We start from the raw sequence: 24,533 nt of genomic DNA on the forward strand, positions 1-24,533 counted from the left end.
GATGTGATTGATTTCTTCTAGTATCAATTTACTGGTTTTTAGGAAAAGATCTCATACTTAGAGTACATAAACTTAAACTGACATTTACAAACTATCTAAAAATGATGTGCCTTTCCATTGCTGTCACTGCAAGAGTAAAAAGGAGTACATGAGATTAAGTCCTATTTTTTTTTTTTATTTTTTTGGTACCATTATCCCCAAATTTATTATCTAGTGGCCAACCTGCTCATTTTGATCTCTATTTAATCAGCCTGGTTCTTAGACAGTCTCTGTTGTTGGGACCAGAAACTTAAGAATTTAAATTGCAAATCACTCAATGAGCAATAAATGATAGGTATAAATATGCTCTAATAAAATATGGCATATGACTTTCACAAGAAAAAGTGGTATAAAAGCATTATCCAGGCCCATTTGTAACTGGAAAAAGAAATATGCCAGTCACATAACATGAATGAGACCACAGATGGACACCTCAAGATTTTATTTTTTTGCTTTTTGGAGGGGGGAGGGTAGGGCAATTGGGGTTAAGTGATTTGCCCAAGGTCACGCGGCTAGTTTATTTTTGTGTCAAGTGTCTGAGGCCGGATCCGAACCCAGGTCCTCCTGACTCCAGGGCCGGTGCTCTATTCACTGTCCAAGTTCAAATGACCAAGAGTGAATTCTCTAGTATGTTAAATAAACTTCTTATAGCTTTTATGGAACTATCTACATGAGATGATATGGAAGGAGAAGGGAGGACAGATAGACAACTGCATCAGAAAAAAATCATAGATGTATCATAGATCCATGTTTTAACACCTTTTTTTAAATTTCTAAAGGATATTATATATTTTAACTAAAGGAGAAACTTGTATTTTAAATAAACATTACTTGAAGGGTAAGATGACATTAAATCAAGGACTTGTACAAAGGTTCTTTACTGGTTGTATTTGGTCAAGAAGCACTACCATAGCCTACATGGAGTAGGTTACTTTTATAGTAGGCAAGAAGAATATTGTGCTTTTCATGTGGTCTAGCCTGAAAGAAAGAAGGTGGGGGGCAGGATTAAACAACTTTGTGGAATGGTACATTTTGGAGTTGATCTTTAATTTTATCTATAGGGAGAGTTGAGCCTCTTTAATGTTAAGACTGAATTTCACAATAAACAAGGAATATTGTATTCCTTTTCATGGATGGGTGTTAAAAATTGAACCTCATTTTAAAAATAATTGTTAGAGAATAATCATAAAATTGTTTAGAGTAACTATAGGGTCTGATAATCTTCCTAACAAAGATACATAACTTAATTTTAACTTTGGGTGATCATAACTAACACTCTATGGAAACAGCTATGCTCTTATAGCAGTTAAGAGATCTCTAAATTGACTGATTAAACAAACATATTAGATCATCTTAACAAGGAAATTAGAAACTTTCTCTAAAATGGCTGAGTATTCCATGGATTCCATTTTTAGCATTTTCAGACTTATTTATATGAACAAGACATTTGCATTCCTTTAATGTAATTTTTAAAAAATTGGTTATTACCTGTCAGAGCCTAGCAAACGGAAAACTCTAGTTTCATCAGAAATCTCCTGGGTAACCTAAAAAACATTAATAGTGCAAATCAGTTTAGATAGCATGCCAAATCCTAACTATAAAAGTTTTTCTCATATATAACAGAAAAGGAAATTTTCAGAACAATAAGCATTTATATAAGACAGCAATTCTTTCAAATCAATTCAGACTTTACTGAAGATCCTAGTTACGTGCAGTGAGAAATACAGAAGGCATATGTAAGACATGGTCTCTGCTCTCAAGAAGTTTATAGTCTTGGAGAGAGAAGAGGAATACATAAAGCAATGAGCATCAAATACTAGAATATGTATAGAGTTTTGTGGAACATGTTATAAACAGTTCAGTTATAAGTAGTTCAGAAAAGTAGAGGCATCAATCCTACCCATGTATTCTATTCACTTACACTTTTATGAGAACTTGTTCCATTAAATATTATCTTTTTTTTAAAGTATTTTTTAAAATATCGTTTCGTCTCTGCCTATAACCATGCTCAAATACCTGCTATTCTAAAAAACAAACAAAAAAACAAACCACCCTATACAATCTAATGCCTTTAGCTCCTGTCCCATTTTCTTCCTTTCACTGTTAAAACTTCTCAAAAGATTTGTCTATTTCCACTACCTCTACCTTCTTGGTTATTCACTTACTATGTGGCTCTTAAAATGTGTCTTAAAAAAAATTTTCACCATTGGACTGAAACTGTTCTTACAGATGGTTTTATGCCTGAGGCCATAAGCTTTTCATTATTGCTGGGTCCAAATCTGTTACTCTTAACCTAGTCTACCCCTTCATTGTCTGGCTACTTGCCACCCTTGATCCTATGAAAATATCTATGCCCAAATCTGTTACCCTAAAACTAGCCTAGCCCTCCATTGTCTGTCATCTCCAGGTAGCCTTCAGCTTTCCCACCTTTACTGTCATTCCTGGAGTCTGACCTCAGTCCCCTCAAGATCCTCCTTGAGAGCCTCCCAAAACCCTCCTCTAGACCACCCCTAAACCCTCCCCACAATCTTTCTGTATATAAATTCTATCTCTCCTCCACGAAGGGGCTGAAATTAATCTAGCGCAGACTCACTCTGTGTAAGATTATTCTGGCTGGGTTGTCCAATACAAGCATCACAGATACGTAGGCTCTTCAACAATTTACCCATTATGGCAAATCTTTAATAAACTGTTTTACTTTGGCTGAGAGAAGGCTTGAGTTGAATTCATTTGACCAACTAAGCCACAGGACCATAGATTTATAGCTAAAGAGTTCTAAGAGCTCATCAAAACCATCCCTCTCATTTTATAGATGTGGAAATTGCAGCCCAGAGAGGATGTGACTTGCCCAGCGTCACAAAGCCAGTGGGTATCTGAGGCAGGATTAAAACCTAAGTTTTCCTGATTCTAGGCCAAGCCTAGAACACTAAGCTGACTTTCAAATTTGTTTTAAAGACCAATTTATTTAAACATGGAGAGACTCTTTATCAGGAGGCTGGCAGCTTGGGGATGAATTCTTTGGCCATAGCAACCTATTAAATCAAAATTCGAAATGACCCTCAGTCCTGAGTAAGACCCTCTTCTGCAAAGGGGGAAGAGAATAGCAAGAATCATTCAGATCATCTACAAACTTTTATGTGGCTATTTGTACTCTAAAATGTTCAATAATCTGAACAAACTAGACATACTACTGGAGGCACTAAATCATATCAGAGTTTATTTAGTTTCTTTGATTTTTAGACAAATAGAAGTATGTACAGAATGATTTTACTTACACACACCCCCTCCCTACATGTTTCTAATAGTAGCCATCCAGGGGAGAGGGGTAGGAGAAGGGGGGGTAACCAAACTTAAATACCAAAAAAAACTCCTTCAAACAAAAAACAAACTCATAAACTCAGCATTTTCATACACATGGAAAAACAAAAAGATTTTCCATGAAATGGATTATTACATAGTTTGCTTTTCTAAAAACACGTATAATAAATTTTAAACGTTACTTTCAAAATTGTCTGTCTTGTCTATGTTTCCTTTTGTTCTTTTCAGTCAGTCAACAAGCTTTCATTAAGTGCTTACTATGCCACAAGCACCGTGCTCAGTGCTGGGGACACAAAGGGAAGCAAAAGCAATCCTTGCCCCCAGTCTCAGTGGGGGGTACACACAAACAGCCAGGCACATACATGAGGTGACAAGGTACATTAGAGATAATTTCAGAGAAAAAGCACTAATATTGAGGAAGACCAGGAAAGACTTCCAGCAGCAGTTGAAGCTTTTAAGAAAACCAGGGAAACTAGGAGATGGAGGTAAAGAAGGAAAGCATAGTAGGCATGGGGGAAGTTAGTAAAATGCATAATTGGGAGAGGAAGTGTCTTGTGAGAACAGTAAAGAGGCCAGTGTTACTGGTCAGAGAATAATGTGTTTACATACTTCTACAACAAACTCTTTGTATGTGTATGTGTATATTTAACCATCTTTTGTCTATTTCAGGGAAGAGTGAGGTTTATCCAATACCTCATCATCACCCCCTTGTCCTTCGTGTTTGTATGTTCTGACACACCCCAATTATAAGAAACATGAAGTTCCATTCCCCTTGTTCATCCTTTCTTCTCTACTGTATTCCTTTTACCTTGCCTTCTTTTTCCTGTCTTAAAACCCTCAGAACATAACTAATCTATCCAAAGTTCTTTTGCTTTCCTTATTTAACCCCCTGAATGCCCTTTGAAGACATTAAGGTTCTGAAGGGACATTTGTTTCTTCTCATCCTTGAATGTTAGTGCTACATGAGGATTCTGTTCTAATTATACTCAAATACATTTACCTGTCTAGGACTTTCTTGACACTTATTTTTCTAGTTCAAGATTCTTACTCAGCTCCGATCTTTTCATTAAGAATGCTTCAAAGTCCTCTATTCCATTAAAGATCCATTTTGGGGGGGGGGCGGGGGTGGGAAGGGCCCACGGGATATAGGATTATACTCAGCTTTGTCTTTTGTAATAGCTTCAAGATCTCTTCTGACTTCTAATAGAGTTGCCAAGTATTGTGTAGTCTTGACCTTGGCTGATGAGGTTCTTTAAGAGATACCTACAATATTTTTCTATGACACGGAAGTTTGGAATATTGACTATAGCATTCCTGAGACTTTTCCTTTTGGAATTTATTTCAAGAGGTGCACAGATACATTCTTTCCACACTGTTCTTTGGTTCTACAAGATCTCAACAATTTCATTCTTGATTTCTTGAAATAAAGGTGTCTAGATTTTAAAAAAATCATCATCTGTTTTCTAGGCTAGTTGCCTTTGATATCAGATATATTCTCTTCTGTTTTTTCTAGTCTTTTGATTTTGTTCTACCATTTCTTGGAGTCACTCATTTGTGTTTGACTTATTATAGTTTTCAGAAATTCTTATTACTTGGGTAAGGTTTACCATGTTCTCTTCCAAGTTATTCTCCTTTCCATTATTTTCTAGTGATTAATTTTTATCTCTTGCTTCTTAGGTATTAATATAGACATTGTAAGAAATGCCATTACTCTCTTCTTGAAGTTGTTACAATTACTGTCTCCTTTTGAGAGATTTCTACATTTGCAATAATTTTTTATAATGGTTGGTGTTTTTTTTTTTTTGCTTTTTGGAGAGCAACTGGGGTTAAGTGACTTGCCTAAGGACACAGGCTAGTTTTTGTGTTAAGTGTCTGAGACCGAATTTGAACTCAGGTCCTCCTGACTCCAGAGCCGGTGCTCTATTCACTGTGCCACCTAGCTGCCCCTGGTGTTTTCTCTGATTCACTTATTAAAGTGATTTTCACTCTGATTCACCATATTAAAAGTTCCTTAATTGGGCTCTGTGCCATGGCCATTTCATCACCATCATACTTCGAATGCGGTTTTACTTGGTCTTGCCTAGGGGTCACTTGGGTTTCTGTGTTGGCTTCTACTTCAAGGGGATGGGTCTTCCTAGATATCTGAGATTCAAACCATTGAGCTTTCAGGGCCCTCTATGTGTTATGAGTGTTATGGCCTCATGCTGCTCCAAGCTGTTCTCCAGAACTTCCAAGGTAATCCCCGCCCCTTCCCCTGGGGCCTGCTGCCCAAGGACACAAAGCCTTGGCAGTCTCCAGTCATGCTGGGACGCTGCTCTGTGATGCTGCTGGCAGATCTCCTTTCCTACTGGTTTTGGGCTTCTGGCCGATAGCAGGGGTGGAAAGAATAATTTCTCATTGGATTTCTTAATTATTATTTGGTCTGTTACGAATTTTGAAGTTTTTTAGAGGTATGAGGAAGGTTTGAGGTACGTATAAGCTTTTAAAAAAGTGTCTACAAGATTCTATGTGTTACTTTAAAAACTGTCTTTCCTGTCTAGGCTTCCTCCTAATTTTCTTTAGTCAGTCAATAAACTTTTATTAAATGTTTCCCATGTTGTAAGTACTGTGTTCGGTGATGGGGATACAAAGAAAGGGTTACTTTTCACTTGGAAGCAGAGGGTGGGGAGAATTAGGAGGGCAAAATGGGCTGACAATAGTGATATTTCCCATCCCCCTCCAAAAGAGGAAAAGTAAACAGACTGCCAATGAAGCTTTTAAAATAAATGCACAGAACAGAAGATGAAGCTTCTGAGAGAGACAGTTAAGAACAATTTAACATGTTGGATTTAAGATGCATTTAAAAAACAAACAAGTGGAATGTAGTGAAGATCTGCACTTTCATAAGCAACCTTCTTTTATTAGATCCCATTAATGTGTTTCTCCTGATGATTATCAGTTGATGTTAACTAGCCAGCCAGTCAGACTTCATTAACGTTTAGAAGTATTTATGAATGTAATAAAATAGCTAGTACAAAACATCCCCCCTAATTCAGAGGCCATAAGTCCACAGAGAAGTCTGGGGGAAAGTGAGCTCAAGCTTAAGAGCACATGAGGTGGCAAAACTCACTTGTAGTTCTTGGAATGGAAATCCTCTGGCTGCCTTGGTGAGGCCTTCATGAAATCATCTTAAGTACATACTGTGTAACTTTTTGCTGGCTACTTGTAGGGTCTTGAAGCTGCCTTCTCTCACTGTATCCATTGCTGTTCTAGGGACACTGCTAGGATAGTGATGAGTAGTTCAATTTTCTGACCTTTCAAGGTTCAACTGCTAGTCAAGAAGGGGAACTGAGGGGCTAGAGGCCAAACACTCTTCTTCTCCACTCCAAGTGATTTTTTCTTGGGGGCCTCTCCTCTGGGTTGGTCAAACACCTGAAAGCTGGAATCCAAACTAGCTTGATATTTAAATGAGGAAATGACTGAGTCACTGGTTGCAATCTCAACAAACTTACTATGTAGTATCTTTTTAATTCACTCTTTCCAAACTGAGCATGGACTTTTCACTTAGTTGAATGCTTTTAATTGACTTGCTGACTGAATAAAGGTATTTTCATCTTATTAGTTACTTAAATTGGGGATAGGATGATTGAATGATTCAGTTAACCTGTCCCTCCTCCCCCAACCTTAAATGTACAGAGTAGAGACTGAATATACTAAATAAACTCACACAGAGACATAAGTACAGGTAATGTTCCTTAGGCCCTTTGAATCATATAAATTTAAATCACTGAAAATCAATGAAAATAACTGATAGAAACTTACTTCATCTGACTTGAAGCTTTTACCCTGCATTCCATGTTTCCAGAAGGCTAACACACTGTCTTGAAGGCATACTAAAAAACAGAAAATGAACATTTTAAACTAAAACCAGCATACAATGGTGTACTGTGAATTCTGCCTAACAATTTTAATTAAAAACCCAACATTCTGTAGCTAAGCCAATCAACTCTGAGTTTCCATAATTTGTTGATAATAGTTTATACTTCAAGATTATATACCCCACATACTCATTTACACCAGAGGAAAATTTTTTGACCTTAAGATCAATATTATTTACATAGCTTTTATGATCCAAAGCTATTTCTTTAAATGGGCAGAACAATGAAAACACCATTCTTAAAAAAAAATATAATACTAAAGTAAAATTGTGATTTATTAAATAACCGCCATCTTGTCTCTCTTACAAAATTAAGTTTTAAAAAATAAACTTATTCGTAGGCTATAAGGCACTAGGGAGAATCTAATATCTAATAAAATATCTAATAATTAGATTCCAATAATAGATTACCAACTAATTAGATAGTAATAATGTGATTTGGGATTTAGTAATTAGGGTGTCCAAATAACAAAATCATTACAAAAATTCAAATGGAAATAATAGGAAAAGGAAAGCAAGATGCTATCAGATAAAGTCCTTATAATATCCCTGCTATTTATAGAAATTAGATACCTTATCATTTGGCTGGGATGGGAGGTTGATTTTTTTTTTTAAAGACGAATATTCTAGCAGCATAATTTTGTCCAACATTTAATATAAATCACAACTGATGGACTCACAAAAGCTGCTTAAAGAAAACATTTCTATCACTAGGGGCAATCGTGACTGAGAAGCAGAATGGATTGGTGGACAAAGAGCCAGCCTCAAAGTCAGGAAAAGTTGGATTAAAGTCCTACCTCTGACTCATACTTGCTAATGTGACCAAAGTAAATCATTTAACCTTTCAGTGCCCAGGGTCATTCTCTAATACTGAAACTGCAAAGCAGGTGCCAATCTGAACTGGGAGGGGAACCTTCCTAAATGGGAGTTCAGACTTCAGGCATAGCATTCTACCCACTGCATCACCTACCAAAACTCATGTTATAGCCAAAAGGCATTCCTAATATTAATGTAAAGTTTCATAACAAGCAGAGATAACTTGTTAAAGAAATAGACATATTTGCAAAGATTCTGATGTATGCTGGCAAGTCTTGGTAATAATAGACAGGAACCAATGGTCTAGATACCTATATCTAGATTCAGAGAAATGGCCTTAAAATTAACATGCATGGACCACAGCATAATCAGAAAAAAATCAATTCCATTATATAGATTGTCTTAGCATCAAAACATCTGGTAGTGTGGGATTTTCTAGTTCAATAAGTTTGATTCCTTTTTCCCAATTAGTTATTTTCTCTGTTCAAAAGTTCTATTAAGGGATTAATACAATTTATATCAAAATTAAACTCCCAGACTTGAATGAAAAGATAAATAAGATTACAGGTTTAGAGCTGGAATGGAAATCTATTCCAAAACTTCATTTACAGGTAAGGAAACTGAATCCCAACGATGTTCAGATAATAAGGCAGTAGACTTGAGCCCAGATACTGTCTCTAAAATCAGTGCTCTTTCCATAGGATCATATTATTTTTCACATTCAAGTGACTAGCTTTATTTTCAAATATAATTTCCACCTAATAAAGCTTAAATTTTGTAACAGTCATATCAATATGGTAAACTGTTATAACCTAAACATTTCTCATGTCCCAAAAGGGAAACTACCAAACCTTTTTAACTTCTCCTCATTTATGGCAATGTCAATTTCCCAAATTATTTTAAAAAATTCTAGTTTACAAAAATCTTTATCACAAATCTTACTGCCAATAGGCCTTCTCTCAAATACATGCCATACTTCACCTATCTGCATATAATTGATGAGATGAATAATATTTCTTTTGTAAATATTAGCAAACATGAATGAATACTTCCCTTGATATATGCAGACACACTACAATCAATTAAAGTCAGTTTAAAACTTCTGTTCTGTATTCAAGGCAAGTGGAAATCTTACAGGTATAAGAGGAATTTAAAATCACTGACCACAACACACCAAGCAGAATTTTAAAGATAAGGAAGCCTTAATATATCTAATATTCTGTCACATCACACAAATACCTCCAAAGCATCAAAAGAACTGGGCCCAATATAACTCACTTGATGCAGTAAAGGGGATAATGAAGAGAAACAAATGAATGTAATTTAAAACTTAAAAATATTAAGAAATTTAAAAAAAAATTAGTTATGACCTAGTAACCTAAATATAGTTTGAACAAAACATGTCTTTCTTCAATAAAATATTAAAGAAAAACTCACTGACTTACCTACAGATTCAATGCAAAAATCAAAACTTAGCTCAGAGGCCAGTTTCTTGCTTGACTTCAGTTTTCCTTGAAGATTTACAATTTTCACAAACCCTCAAAGAAAAAAAATCCACAAAAATCAAGCATGGAATAAGTATATAGAAATAAATGTAAATTGATATACATGCAATAAGCAGGTACACAGAAAAGTCCTGATAAAGTAAAAATAATTATAAGTGAGTCAAAAGTACCTTCTTTTCTCTTAATGTATAGTCAATAAAAAGTCAGGTGGTCATTGTGGGTTTTTTTAAGTACAATTTAATATATATTTCTACAAAAAATACTCTCTATTAAGATACCTCCTTTGGACAAAAGGTAGATATTATGAGTTTCTTATAAAGCATATAGGAAAACTTTTAGTCTTTGTAGCTGAATATTCATAAATATATCACTTGAACATTAATGTCAACTGAATTATGTAATACTTTCAGAAAGAAAAATGGGCCATTTCCCCCCACAAAATTAAATTATTAGTTAACTCATAACTGATACAAAAGTAAACTATCATATTAATAGTTCATTTTCACAAAGTATAAAAATATATTTTCTTGCATTTTAATTTCCTCCAAGGAAATTAAACTGACTATGAAATTTAGATAAGAAATACACATTAGGGGCAGCTAGGTGTCGCAGTGAGTAAAGCGCTGGCCCCGGAGTCAGGAGGACCTGAGTTTGGTTCCAGTCTCAGACACTTAACATCCACACACACACACAAAAATTAGCTGTGTAACCTTGGGCAAGTTACTTAACCCCAATTGCCCTCCAAAAGGAAAAAAAAAAAGAGAAATACACATTAACTTCTCAACTTTCCCTAAGTTTTAAGTTTGCCAGCTCAATTTCTACTCTGACTATGGCATCTCTTCTTTTTTAAAAACCAAATTCTCATTCAAATTATCCATAATCATACTTTTTGGCTAAATATCCATCTTCTGCCTTATGGAATCCTGGTTGTAGTATTACTGCCTGATTGACTCAAGCTTGTTTCCTGGGCCTGGGATCTCTCAAATCCCCTCTTTTCTCTTAAGTAACACAAAAAAAAAAAATTCAGTAATTAAGAAATTTATGGTTGTATTTAACTGATTCTAATTAACAAGAGACTACTAGGTATAATAATATTTACAAACCTACAGAGATTTCCCCCAATTAATAACAAAAACAGTAGCAAACATTTATATAGCACCTTGTATGTGCTATATTAAGTACTTTTGAAGGATTATCTCATTTGATCCTTACACCAATCCTGACATGTAGGCACTATTATTAGCACTATTTTAAAGATGAGGAAATTGAGACAAACAGAAGTTAAATGCCTTGCCCAAGGTCACACAGCTGGTGGTTTGGATAATGGATTCAATTTAGAAGGAATCTGACAGGTCATCTAGTACAGTCTTTTCATTTTACAGATGAGGAAACTGAGGCCCAGACAAATTAAGTGACTTGACAGAGTTTGGGATTTTGAACTAAGGACTTAGGACCCCAAATTTAGCATATTTTACCTTTCAAATAAGTCACCCACGTATAAGGACCTCTATTATCACATGGCATTGTTTTGCAACATGCTAATGTATTTATCAGAGATTATTGTGCATTATAATGATCTATGTTTTCTTCTCATTCTCCAACTGTATAATAAGCTTTAGGACGGAATGCTAATTATACTTTATACCTTCTCCCCTCCCTAGTATAGTAGCCTATATAAAACAGGTGCTTTACAATTATTTTAAAATACATTTTGCCAAACAGAATACAGAGAAATATATAAAGCACTAAAATTACTCTAAGCATATTTTAATTTCCTTGATAATTCATAGGGTGTTTAATGATTTTATAAATACCAATTATCATTTATAAATACCAATTATGGGGAAAATGGCAATTTGACCACTCTCATTGTTTGTATGCTATTAGGATGTAAGCTGTTTAAGGGCGGCAACTTTTCCCCTTTTATCTTTGTATTTCCAGTGTTTAGCACAGTGCCTGGTATATAGTAACTGATTTAATAAATGTTTATTGATTTCTCAATCAAAAGATGGGAGTTTATTACAGCCATTTAGAGCAACTCTCTAATACTCAATTTTTCTTATTCCTTGTGACAAGAAGATAACCCAAGAAAGGACCCTGGAGAAGTAACAAACACCTGGATAACAAAGTGTTCTCATCTGGAGGACAATGGTCTTAAATGTTGCTTCTAGCTTTAAATTCTATGATTCTATGAAGTAATATTCTATGGACTAGTTCAGGTAATACTGAAATTTGACAAAAAATATTACAACATATTCTCTAAAATATTTTTACTATTATAGAGATGACTAAAATTTTCAATTAATTTGGACTGGGTTTACCATAGCTAGTGAAACTGCTCAAATAAAGAATATCTTATAGGAATTAGTGCTAGTTTAATAAATTCCACTACTTCCTAATAAATTTTTTTCTTAAAGCAGTTGGGGTTAAGTAACTTGCTCAAGGTTACACGGCCAGTTATTTCTGGGTGTGGTGCTAAGTTATCAGAGCCCGGATTCAATCCCAGGTCATACAGACTCTGGAGCCAGTGCTCTTACTCACTGTGCCACCTGGCTGCCCCACCTAATAGAATTTTTTAAGCTGTACAGCACAAACTAATTATTTTAGATATGAAAGAATATTTTTTTGACAAGTGAATGGAGATCTTATTGAAAATAAAGAAAATTCTGAAGTAACTACCACACAATCAATATTTTTTACTGAAAAAAGTAACTAATGTCAACATGAATTAAAATGGAGTAACTGTGAAACTTTTTGAAACAATATAGTCAAGTTTTGCAATTGTAGAAATTTTTACAAGACAGACGACAATAGTACTTACTGTCTAAACACACTAGAACTGTATCTCTTTCCAACTGTGTCACATGAATGGAATCTAACTGCTGGTTGCCTTGATGAAAGAAAAAAAAGTCATAATTATGTGGAATCTTAAAAAAAATTCAAAACACAGAAACTAGAACTTGAAAAATAAATACCATTTTAAAATTCTGCTCTGATTTTGGTTCTCTGGGTTTCAAGCAATGGACACAAATCTAACAGTAATTAACATCATCATCTTCATCTTTTTTAGCATAAGATTGTATTTGAGTGATAAAAGTAGATGTGGGGGCGGCTAGGTGGCACAGTGAATAAAGCACTGGCCCTGCAGTCAGGAGGACCTGAATTCAAATCCAGTCTCAGACACTTAACTAGTCATGTGACCTTGGGCAAGTCACTTAACCCCAATTGCGCTCCCCAAAAAACAAAAAGAAAAAAGAAAAGTGGATATAAAAGCTAAAATATACCCATAAGGATTAAATTAGTTCTGTGTCAAGGTATATGATGAAAAAGAAAGATGATGAAAGTAGACTTCTATTCTCAGACTATAAAACATATTACACAAAACAGTTATCAAAACCATTTGGTTATAAGTAAAAAAGAAATAGACCATTGGAAGAAATTACAACTACCTGTCATCCATGCAAAAATATACCCAAAAATGCTTACTACACTTATAAAAACTAAAAAACTGGGGAAAGGATTTATTATTTAATGAATGTACTTGGGATCAATTGTAACTGGAAACATAAAGAATACACATATCACACTATTACCTCAGCAAGTCCAGTTAGATGACAACTAAGCACAAAAAAGAATTATAAAAAAATGGAAATGGAATAATGTATCTATCAATTGTGAGATTGAAGAGATTAGTCATCTATTAAAAATACAAGGAATCAGAGGGAAGGGAGATGTACTTGAGTATATTAAAATAAACTGCACCAATTAGTAAAGATGACAAAAGATGGGAAGAGTTAATGTTAGAGGGGTTGTGGGAAAGATAAGCGCACGAATGTATTGTTAATGCTGGAGCTATGAATTAGTATAATCATTCTGGAAAGCAATTTGTAATTATGCTAATAAATGGCTAAATTTTCCATAAATGTGGCCTAGCAACTGTGCTGCACAGATCCCAGAGAAGTCTTTGACAAAAAGGCCACACACACACACACACACACACACACGAATACTAAAACAAAACTTTCTGCTCTAAATGTTTGTAGTAGCTAAGAACTGGAAACAAAGTAAATGCCCTGATTTGGGAATGGCAAAACAAACTTCGGTAAATGAATATAATGGAATATTATTGTGCTGTAAGAAAAAAAAAACCCAAAGGAACACAGAAAACATGGAAAGATTTACATGAACTCATTCAAAGTGAAGTAAGCAGAGCCAAGAAAACAATAAACATGACTACAACAAAGTAAACAGAAGAACTCCCACTCAACAACAAAAACTGAACATTATGAAATTATAAAGGCCAAATTTTGGCCCAAAGAAGAGATATGCAAAGATACCCATTCTCCTTAGCAGAGGTGGGGAGGGAGGAGGTCAGTGGATACAGAACACTGGATTTATGTCACTTTTAAAAAATATATATGTACTGATTGGTTTTGCCAACTATTTTCTTTTCTTCCTTTGAAAAGTTCTTTGTTACACAGAATGGTTCTTTGTAAGGGAGAAGGGACACAGAAAGAAATCTAGGTGTTTTTAAAAGGTATCAATAAAAACCTATTTAAAATAAATTAAGCAAAAAACCCAATATAATCAAGAGAAAGAAAACTGTCAGGTTTGTAGTATATATGACATAAAAACAACATCTAAAATAAACGAGGAACGATTAAAAATGTATATAGTAATTCCTTGTTCCTGGTAGACAAAAAAGGCAAAGTATATGAACTAACAATTTATAAAAGACACAAATTATTATTGATTACTGGAGAAAATGCCTAAACTAACTATTAATCAGGGATATAAATTAAAACAGCTTGAAGTTGCCACTTCACGGATATCAGAATGGCAAAAATAATTCCCAGTTAATGAAATAATGGTGGTGAGGTAACAGAAAAATATGTATACTCATTTACTGCAGGTGGAATTAAGTACTAGTGGAAATATTTTGGAAAGCAATCTGGCAATTTCATAAAGTCACAATAATAATAATCACACCTTTTGATCTAAGAGCTTCATTATTGAGAACATGCTGTGGGAATGTGTTCAAAAGTTTTAATAGTAACAGAATACTAAATGCCTCTAAGATCAACAAATATGAGGATCAATAACTACAGAAAAAGGCCTTGGGGTATGACAGAATCAGCTTCTTCTGAAGCTTTCAGACCATAGACAGGAAGGGTATTGGGCAACTGGTCTGAAGATTACTTTGCTGGCAATGGATGCAGGACTCTGCTACATTACCCATATTTGGATCTGGGTGACAGATCCAGTGTGAGGAGTACCAGCATACAAGAGCTCACGTCTGCAGAAGAGCAAGGACCCTCAGTTCTAGGGTGAAAGAGTGCTTGTGGTTGCTTACAGACCAGAGCACAGGCCAGTAGAGTAAGAAACACACTCATCCTTAGACAAGGAGTGGGGAACCTGTCTTAGACCATACAACTGAAAGTGTACATACTTCTAGAACTAGCTCTAAAAACAGGCACATAAAAAACCTGAAATTTGGGACAGGGCCCCCTCTACCCCAGGAACAGAGCCCAACTTTAACATAAAGCTAAAAGTTAAGAAGCAAGCTGGAAAAAACAAGCAAAAGACAAAAGGTCCTGACCACAGAAAGTTACTACGATGACAGAGAATATCAATATTGTAATTTTTTTTAATTTTTTGGTCTTTATTAATTTGTTTACTTTTAGTTTACAAGATTCATTTCCACAATTCCTTGAGTTTCAAATTTTCTCTCCCTCTCCCCTTTCCCCATGGCGGCATACAATCAAATACAGTATCTGCAAATACTTTCACATTAGGCATTAGTCAGGTTATAAAGAAGGGCTGTATCAGATGGAATGAACAATGGGAAAGAAGAAACAAAACCAAACAAGAAAAAGAAAAGGATCCAGTAGTTTGCTTCAATCTGCGTTCAAACTCAGTTCTTTCTCTGGATGTAAACATCTCTCTCCATCATGAGTCTTTTGGGATTGACTTATAACACTGCATTGCTGAGAAGAGTCCAGTCTATCAAACTCGGTTGTCACACAAACGTTGTGTCTGTAATTGTGTACAAATTTCTCCTGGCTCTACTCTTCTCACTCAGCATCAGTTGGTATAAGCCTCTCCAGGTAAATATGGAATCCATCTGCTCTTCGTTTCTCATAGCACAACAGTATTCCATAACATGCATACACCATAACTTGTTCAGCCATTCCCCAATTGATGGGCACCCCCTTAATTTCCAATTCTTTGCCACTACAAAAAGAGCTGCAATAAATATTTCAAAATTGTATATTTTGAGTTTGTAACTCAAAAGAAGACAACAAAATCAAAACTGCAACACCTAAAATCTCAGAGAAAAATGTGAATTGGTTTCAGAGTCCTGAAAAAGGTCAAAAAGGATTTTAAAAATCAAATAGGAGAGGTAGAAGAAAAACCGGGAAAAGAAATGAATAATGCAAGAAGATCATAAAAAAAAAGTCGACAACTTGGTAAAGGAGACAAAAAATACTGAAGAAAATGACACCATAAAAAACAGAAGAGGTCAAATGGTAAAAGAGGCACAAAAATCCAATGAAGAGAAAAATGCCTCAAAAAGTAGAATTGATCAAATGGAAAAAGGTATATAAAAATTCACCGGAAAAAAAAGGAACTCCTTAAAAAGTAAAATTGGGAAAGTGGAAACTAATTAATTCATGAGACATCAAGAAGCAATAAAAAAAATTAAAAGAATGAAGAAATAGAATATATGAAATATCTCAATGGATAAAACAACTGATCTGGAAAATAGATCAAGGTGGAGACATTTAAGAATTACTGGACTACCTTAAAGTCTTGATCAAAAAAAGAGCCTAGACATCAGCTTTGAAAAAATTATAAAGTAAAAATTGCCTTGATATTCAGGAACCAGAGGGCAGAATAAAAATTGAAAAACTCCAATCACGTCCTGAAAGAGAACCCAGAATGAAAATCCCAGGAATTTGATAGCCAAATTCCAGAGCTCCCACGTCAAGGAGAAAATATTGCAAGTATCCAGAAAGAAACAATTCAAACTTCATGGAGCACAGTCAGGATAACGTAAGATTTAGCAGCTTCTACATTAAAGGATTTGAGGGCTTGGAATGTGATATTCTGGAGGACAAAGCGGTTAGGATTACAACCAAAACTCACCTACCCATGAAAAAAATGGATATTCAATGAGACAGAGGACTTTCAAACATTCCTGATAAAAAGACCAGAGCTTAATAGAAAATTTGACTTTCAAATATAAGACTTAAGAGAAACATTAAAAAGTGAATAGGAAAGAAAAGGCATAAGGAATTCCTACATGGGAATATGATAATTGTAATTCTTACTATTTGGGCACTTAAAATGAGTGGGCCTAGACAGAGGGCATGAGTATAAGCTGAATATTATGGGATGACATCTAAAAAGATAAAATTAAGGTACGAGAAATAGGAATGCACTGGTATAAGGGGGAAGGGAGGGGTAGAATGGTGTAAATTAATTCACATAAAAGAGGCATTAAAGAGATTTTATAATGGAGGGGAATATGAGGCAGATTGGTGGGAGCACCTGAACCTTACTCTCACTGGAATTGGCTGAAAGAGGGAATAACATAGACCAGGGGTGGGGAACCTGTGACCTTGAGTCCTCTTAATAAAAAGATTTGTTCTGTGAAGTTTGGATTCAGTCAAACAGCTGCACTTGTGCCCTCAAGTCTGAAGGTTCCCCACCCCTGACAAAGACAATCAATTGGGAGAAGGCTGATAGAAGGAACTGTAGACTGGGAAAGGCAGTACTCAGAAGCAAAAAACTTTTGGGGACTGACTAGGTGAAAGGAAAGGGAATGAGGAGGATAAATGGGGGGAAATAGGATGGAGGGAAATACACAATAATCATAAGTGTGAAAAAATTTTACACCTAGTATCTCTGATATATATATTCTCAAATATATACAGAACTAAGTCAAATTTATAAAAATAAGCGTCATTTCCCAAAAGAATAGCAAAAGGATATGAAGATGCAGTTTTCAGACAAAGTAATCAAACCTATCTATAGTCATATGACAAATGCTCTAAATCACTACTGATCAGAGAAATGAAAATTAAAACTCTAAGTCACTACCCTATACCTATCAGATCAGATGGGCTAACATAACAGAAAAGGAAAACGACAAATTTTGAAGGGGATGTGGGGAAATTGAGACACTAAAGAACTGTTGGTGGAATTGTGAAATGATAAAACTATTCTGTAAAGCAATTTGGAGCTATGCCCAAAGGGTTATAAAGCTATGCATACACTCTGACCCAGCAATACCACTACTAGTTCAGTATACAAAAACAGACAAAAAATTAAAAAGGAAAAGGATCTATATGTATAAAAATATTTGTAGTAATTCTTTCAGTGGTGTCAAAGAATCAGAAATCAAGGGTATGGCCATCAACTGGGGAATGGCTGACCTAATTGTGGTATATGATTGTGATGAATACACAGGATACTCTCAGAAAAACCTGGAAAAATTTACATGAACTTATGAAAAGTTAAATGAGCAGAACCAGGAGAACAGTGTAAGAATATCATATGATAATCAGCTGTGAAGGACTTAGCTATTCTCAGCAATACAATGATTCAAGCCAATTCCTAAAGATTTATGATGAAAAAGGCTATCCATCTCCAGAGAAAGAACTGATGAAGTCTGAATGCAGATGGAAGCATACTTTTGTTTACTTTCTTTTTCTTTTGGCCTCTATTTTCTTTTACAATATGGCTAATATGGAAATATGTTTTGCCTGTATTCTCAATGAGGGGGGTGAAGGGAGAGAATTCAGAATTCAAAGTTTTAAGAAACAAATGTTAATGCAGCGAGGTGGTGTGGTGAACAGAGCACCGGCCCTGGAATCAGGAGGATCTGAGTTCAAATTTGGCCGCAGACACTTAACACAAAAAATAGCTGTGTGACCTCGGGCAAGTCACTTAACCCCAATTGTCCTCCAAAAAGCCAAAAAAAAAAAAACCCAATTGGTTTGGGGTGGCTAGGTTGCATAGTGAGTAGAGCTCCAGCCCCAGAGTGGGGAGGACCCGGGATCAGTTCCGGCCTCAGACACTTAACACCCACACACAAAAAAAAGAACTGGCTGTGTAACCTTGGGGGAAGTTACTTAACCCCAATTGCTAGGGAAAAAAAAAAGAAAAGAAACAAATGTTAAAATTTATTTCTACATGTAATTGGGGGAAAACAAAATATTAAATAAATAATTAAAAATAACTACAGAAAAATCTTTACAAAATAATTCAAAGAAAATAAAGCAGAGTCAGAAGAACATGATATACACTATTATAACCACAGGGAAAAGGGACTGGCCTATGAGAGAAAACTCCCATTACTCATGTAGGAGATTATCTTCCCTACAACTTGTAGCTTCAGAGTTACCTATGACATTCAGAGAGAAACTTACTTGCCTAGGGTCACATAGCTAGTTATATGTTTATATAGAGTGGTGAACTGAACCTGGATTTTCCTGGTTTCAGTTTCAAGACCAGCTTTCTATCCACTCCAACAAGCTCTCTCTCCATTATATATCGTGTCATTTAAGAGGAAGAGTAAGCTAGAATGAATGGACTACAAGTATCTTGATATTAGAAACGACTGAAAACTTATGGTATTTTGTATAGAAATTTACTTAAATACAAATAGTGAAGCAAATTTAATTGATTTTATCAGCAATGGTGTTTATCAATTAATAAAGAAGCATTTCTATGTTACAGGTATCGAGTTAGACACTTATGACAAATACAAGGTAGGAAACCCCTGTTTTCAAAGAGTCGAAATTCTAACCAGAGACAAATATTCATAAGAATATACAGAATAAACATCATAAGAATAAATACAAGATAATTAAATATAAGCTAGGAGAAGAGCGTTAGCAGTTGGCAATAGGAGGAATCAAAAAGGTTTCATGCAGAAAGTTAAATCAAGTCACAGCATTTATTAAGGACCTAATGTGACAGGTACTATGCTAACTGCTAGGGATAGAAACAAAGGCCAAAAGAATCCCTTCCCTCAACAAGCTAATAACCTAACTATGGCAACAACATGCAAACAACTATGTGCAAACATGACATACGCAGGATAAATTAAAGGAAAACTCAAAGGGAAGGTGTTAACACTAAATAGTGATAGCATTCCACTGTTTAGAGTGGTGCTTGACTGTTGCCTTGAAGGAAGAGAGAGATTCTGAGGCAGAGGGAATAGGGAGTACATTTCAGGCAAGGAAGACAACAAGTACAAATATACGGAGATACAGCTCAGGTGGAGTCCAAGTGTAAGGGACTAAGTGTGGCTGGATTGCAGGAGCGATGTCCATTTAGGACAGAAAGGTATTTGAGGCCAGGTTATGAAAGCTTTAAAAGCTAAACAGAGGAACTGATATTTGGTCGTGCAGGCACTAGGGAGACCCTGGAATTGCCTGAGGAGAGGCCTGATCAGATCTCCACTTAAGAAAAACCACTTTAGGGATGTGGGATAGTAAGGAGGGAAATATAGTCAGTCTTTTACAATATATCCACTATGGAAATGTTTTGCATAGCTACACATATACAACCTATATTGAATTGCTTATCTTCTCATTAAGGGTGGGTGACAGGGGAGGAAGGGAATGAATCTGGAATTCAAAGTTTTAAAATCAAATGTTTAAAATACATGCTATTATTAATATTATTTTACATGTAACTGGGAAATAAGATATATATAGACACTGGGGCATAGAGATCCACCATGCCATACTGGAAAATCAGAGGGGGTATGGGGGAAGATATGAAAGAGAGCAAATTAGAGGAGGGGATATCCAGTGGGATCTCTATTTTGGGATGGTGGGTAGGAGAAAAACTGGGAGAAAATTTGTAACTCAAAATCTGATGGAAATGAATGATGTAAACTAGAAGTCAATAAAGCATTTGATAAAGTAAAAAGAAAAACCACTCTGGCAGTTGTATGGAGGACAGATTAGAATGGAGAGAGACTTGAGCTAGGGCGACCACTCCAGCGGTCATTGTAATAGTCTAGGAAAGTGGTGATTAGGGTCTGAATTAAAGCTTTGTGAAAAGAGAAGGGAATGGATATGAGAATGCTATGGAAGTAGAAGGAGCAAGATTTGGGGAGTAATTAGAAATAGAGGGCAAGGGAAGGGGAAGAGTTGAGAATGACACTGAGGATTTGAATTTAGAAGATGGGAAAGATGGTGGTACCTGTGACAGAGAAAGAGAAGTATATAGGAACAATGGATTTGGGGGAGGGAGGGAGGAAGAAAGATATCAAATTTTGTTTTGGACATGGAAAGTTTAAGATGCCTCTGGGATATCTTATGTCTGAAATTGGTGATGTGGGGCTGAAGTTCCAGGGAGAGACTATACAGAGTTGTGAGTCATCTGCACAGAGACGGCAATTAAAATTATGCGATCTGATGAGGATCCTATGAAAGAATGTATGAAGAGAAGGGAGCTCAGGGCAGAGCCTTGGGGAACACCCATAGCTAGTGATCATTATATGAACCATATGAATGCCTGTACAGGAGACAGGAAAGAGGAAAACCAGGAGAATGTATTGTCAAATTGTAGAGAAGGGCCAGGAAGAGAAGATGGTCAACAGTGTTAAACGCAGCAGAAATTTCAAGTAGGATAAGAATTCAGAAAAGACCATCAGGGTTGGAAATTAAGAGGTCATTACAATAAATCACAATCATGAAGTAATACAGTCTGGTGAGTGGACAGAGCTGGTCTTAAAGTTACGAAGAAGTGCAATCAAGTCTTGTTGATGAAACACTCTGACACTGAAAGTCCCCCACCATCAACTAGGAACTCTGGGATTCCTCAAATTACAGAAAAGTTACCCAGAGAGGGCAAAAGAGGGAGTTTCCTTTTTACTAAGGAAATCATAGGTCTAATTACAATCCAACTAACAAATAATTTTTTTTTAAAAGATGAAATTAGTAGATAAAAGATGGGCTCATTTAGATTCAATAATAAAGCTTCAGAGAAGGTGCTGCTCTGCACGGGGAAGTTTCTTCATCACAGGTCCAGTTTCTATCTTGTATCTGTTATGTTACTTCATATTCATGACAAAGAACAAACTTTTCAAGTAATTTATAACTTCATCATACATAATTCTCAATTAAAATGTCATTTTTAATGACAGCAATGTGAAAGTAGTTAGTATAAACAAAGAAAATTAAGATCCAATCATCTGTTAGACTTGGCCCAGAACCTTCCAGGAGCAGCCTTAGCTTAATCAACTGTTAATTGTCTGTAGTCGTACTGAAATGCTTTAAAGGCAAAGTTTATATCAAAGCCTGAGGGGCATCCTTTTTATGTCAGAAGATAGTCATTAGATTAAGAAGTTAAAATGTAAAGGGAAATGTCTAATTACTCAGAAAGAATAGCACAAAAAAGGGTGATCTTTGTCTTCAGAAGAGTTGACTAAATGGAAAAATACCTTGAAAAAAATCATTTGTTTGAACTCTTTCTTTTTGCTTTTTGGAGGACAATTGGTGTTAAGTGACTTGCCCAAGGTCACACGGCTGTGTGTGTGTGTGTGTGTGTGTGTGTGTGTGTGAAGTGTCTGAGGCTGGATTTGAACTCAGGTCCTCCTTGACTCCAGGGCTGGTGCTCTATTCACTGAACCACCTAGCCACCCCATTTGAATTCTTTTTTTTTTTTTAAGCAATCAGGGTTAAGTAGATTGTTCAAAGTTACATGTTCAGTTATTTTTGTGTGGGTGCTGAGTATCTGAGGCTGGAACTGATCCCAGGTTTCTCAACACTGGGGCCGGCACTCTTACTCACTGCGCTACCTGGCCACCCCCTTCTCTCTCTCTCTATTTTTTTGCTTTTTGGAGGGCAATTGGGGTTAAGTGACTTGCCCAAGGTCACACAGCTAGTTTTTGTGTTAAGTGTCTGAGGCTGGATTTGAACTCAGGTCCTCTTGACTCCAGGGCTGGGGCTCTATTCACTGCTCCACCTAGCCACACCGCCCCCCCCCCCCGCCCCCATCTGAATTCTTAAAAGAGCTTAAGGAATATTTTATAACGTTTGAAGAAGTTGACAAAATTTCCTTAGTAAATCATCTTGTACTATGATATAATCAACTAATTCTTGATTAAAGCATCAAACTATATTTAAATGATTTTCTCTTTAATATGTATTCTAAAAATGTAATTAAAGCTTAAAACCAGTTATGTTTATTTTTGTTACACATACAAACAATCCTCCACATTCTAAAAGTAGAAAAGAACTCTACTCACCAGCACCAATTTCTGTAAACCATGAAGATGCAGAGTTCAAGTTGATTGTCTCAAACTGAACAACCTGACCTGATTCAATCCCCTTGCTAAGAGCTACACATACCATGGGGTATTCTTGCTCTGGTATTACTAGCATTTCAAATACATTCAAAGGGCTTGGCAAAGGAAAATCAAAGTGCTAGAGAAAAATAAATAAGAGAACTTTAGTTAAGATGTTTTCCTTCCTATCATTCAGACAGCTACTGAATATACCAAATATATATTCACTTCCTTGTAGGTGAAATTCAGAAAGCATTACTTTTAACAGAACTTAAAACATGAAGCATGTAATAGTTTCTAAAAACATGTTGTGTAGATTTGACTCAATCTTCAAAAATGTGAAGCTTCTTGGAAATAGATTAGTTTAATAAAATTAAATTTACTTGTATTAAATAAACAATAAAATTAGCAAGGAAATTTTAATAAATGACACAATACTTTTAATTCCACTGAATTTTGATACCAGTAGTAGCTCTTTATAATTTATGAGAAAAAGAAAAGAAATTATAAATATAGGGAGCATACCTTTATTAACATGAATTTCTGCATTGGCTCATACCACTGAAGCAAAACAATTCCAGACTGCAAAGCTCCACAGAGGTACTTGTGTCCCGTATAGGGGTTTCTCACTTAAAGGAAATATAAGACTATGAACATCACATAATTATAGCAAGAAATGACAAATATGAAAGTACTAATATCCAAGTTTTTCTCATATTATTCCCCTCCACACATTCCAGCAAAAAATAAATTACTGCTTTTCTTTTAAACACATTGTACTCTCACTCTTATGTCTTTGCTCATGAGGTACCCTATGCCTGCAATTCCCTCTTCCCCTCTATAATCATTTCATCCACTAAAGTTACATCAAATGCCAGGTCCTCTAAGAAATCTTAGTTAATCATGACCTTATCCACCATTCTGGAAAGAATCTAGAACTGTACCCAAAAAGACACTAAACTGTGCAATCCTTGACATGATAGCCCTAGTTACATACCTCAAAAGAGATCAAAGAAAGAGAGAAAGGAGCCATATGCAAAATTGTTTATAATGGCATTTTTTTTTGTTGCAGCAAAGAAGTGGAACAAAGTGAGTGCTTATTAACTGGGGAACATCTCAAAAAATTAGGATATATGAATATAATGGAATATTACTGTAACCATAACAAATGTTAAACATGATGGATTCGAAGAAAACGAGGAAGATTTGTATGAACTGATACTAAGTAAAGTGAGAACTTGAATAATAAGTTGTACAATGACTACAATGTTGTAAAGGAAACAACTGTGAAATACCCAAGAGCTCTGATTTCAGATGACTGGTGATAAATCATGCTTCCCACCTCTTGGCAGAGGTGATAAACTAGAAATAGAGAATGAGATGTCATTTTCAGATGTGGCTAATGTGTGTGATTGTTTTGTGTGACAATATTTATTTGTTGTGAGAGAAAGAGAATGGGAGTAAGTACTCATATAGCTCCTATTACATGCCTGGCACTGTGCTAAACACTTGACAAATATTATCTAATTTAATCCTCACAACACTTCTATGAGATAGGTGCTATTATTATCCTTATTTTGCAGATGAGGAAACAGGTTAATAAAAGGTTAAGTGACCTATCCAA

General features: G+C 35.5%; 1 protein-coding gene across 1 annotated transcript in view; it reads right to left on the bottom strand.

Annotated features, from left to right (window-relative positions):
• The window catches only part of MAP4K5 (mitogen-activated protein kinase kinase kinase kinase 5), a 171,904-nt gene that overhangs the window by 3,156 nt on the left and 144,215 nt on the right, over positions 1 to 24,533 (bottom strand). The window contains exons 26-31 of the mRNA XM_069082327.1: positions 23,435 to 23,538; positions 22,871 to 23,048; positions 12,416 to 12,484; positions 9,535 to 9,627; positions 7,159 to 7,229; positions 1,528 to 1,583 (exon numbers count right to left, since the gene is read on the bottom strand). Coding sequence (XP_068938428.1) covers positions 1,528 to 1,583; positions 7,159 to 7,229; positions 9,535 to 9,627; positions 12,416 to 12,484; positions 22,871 to 23,048; positions 23,435 to 23,538 — 571 coding nt within the window. The remainder of the gene's footprint in view (positions 1 to 1,527; positions 1,584 to 7,158; positions 7,230 to 9,534; positions 9,628 to 12,415; positions 12,485 to 22,870; positions 23,049 to 23,434; positions 23,539 to 24,533) is intronic.

The sequence above is a fragment of the Petaurus breviceps genome, unplaced genomic scaffold (genome assembly GCF_028583685.1).
Source record: "Petaurus breviceps papuanus isolate PSGF00001 unplaced genomic scaffold, PetGlider_PUasm1.0 164, whole genome shotgun sequence".
Taxonomy (NCBI): domain Eukaryota; kingdom Metazoa; phylum Chordata; class Mammalia; order Diprotodontia; family Petauridae; genus Petaurus; species Petaurus breviceps.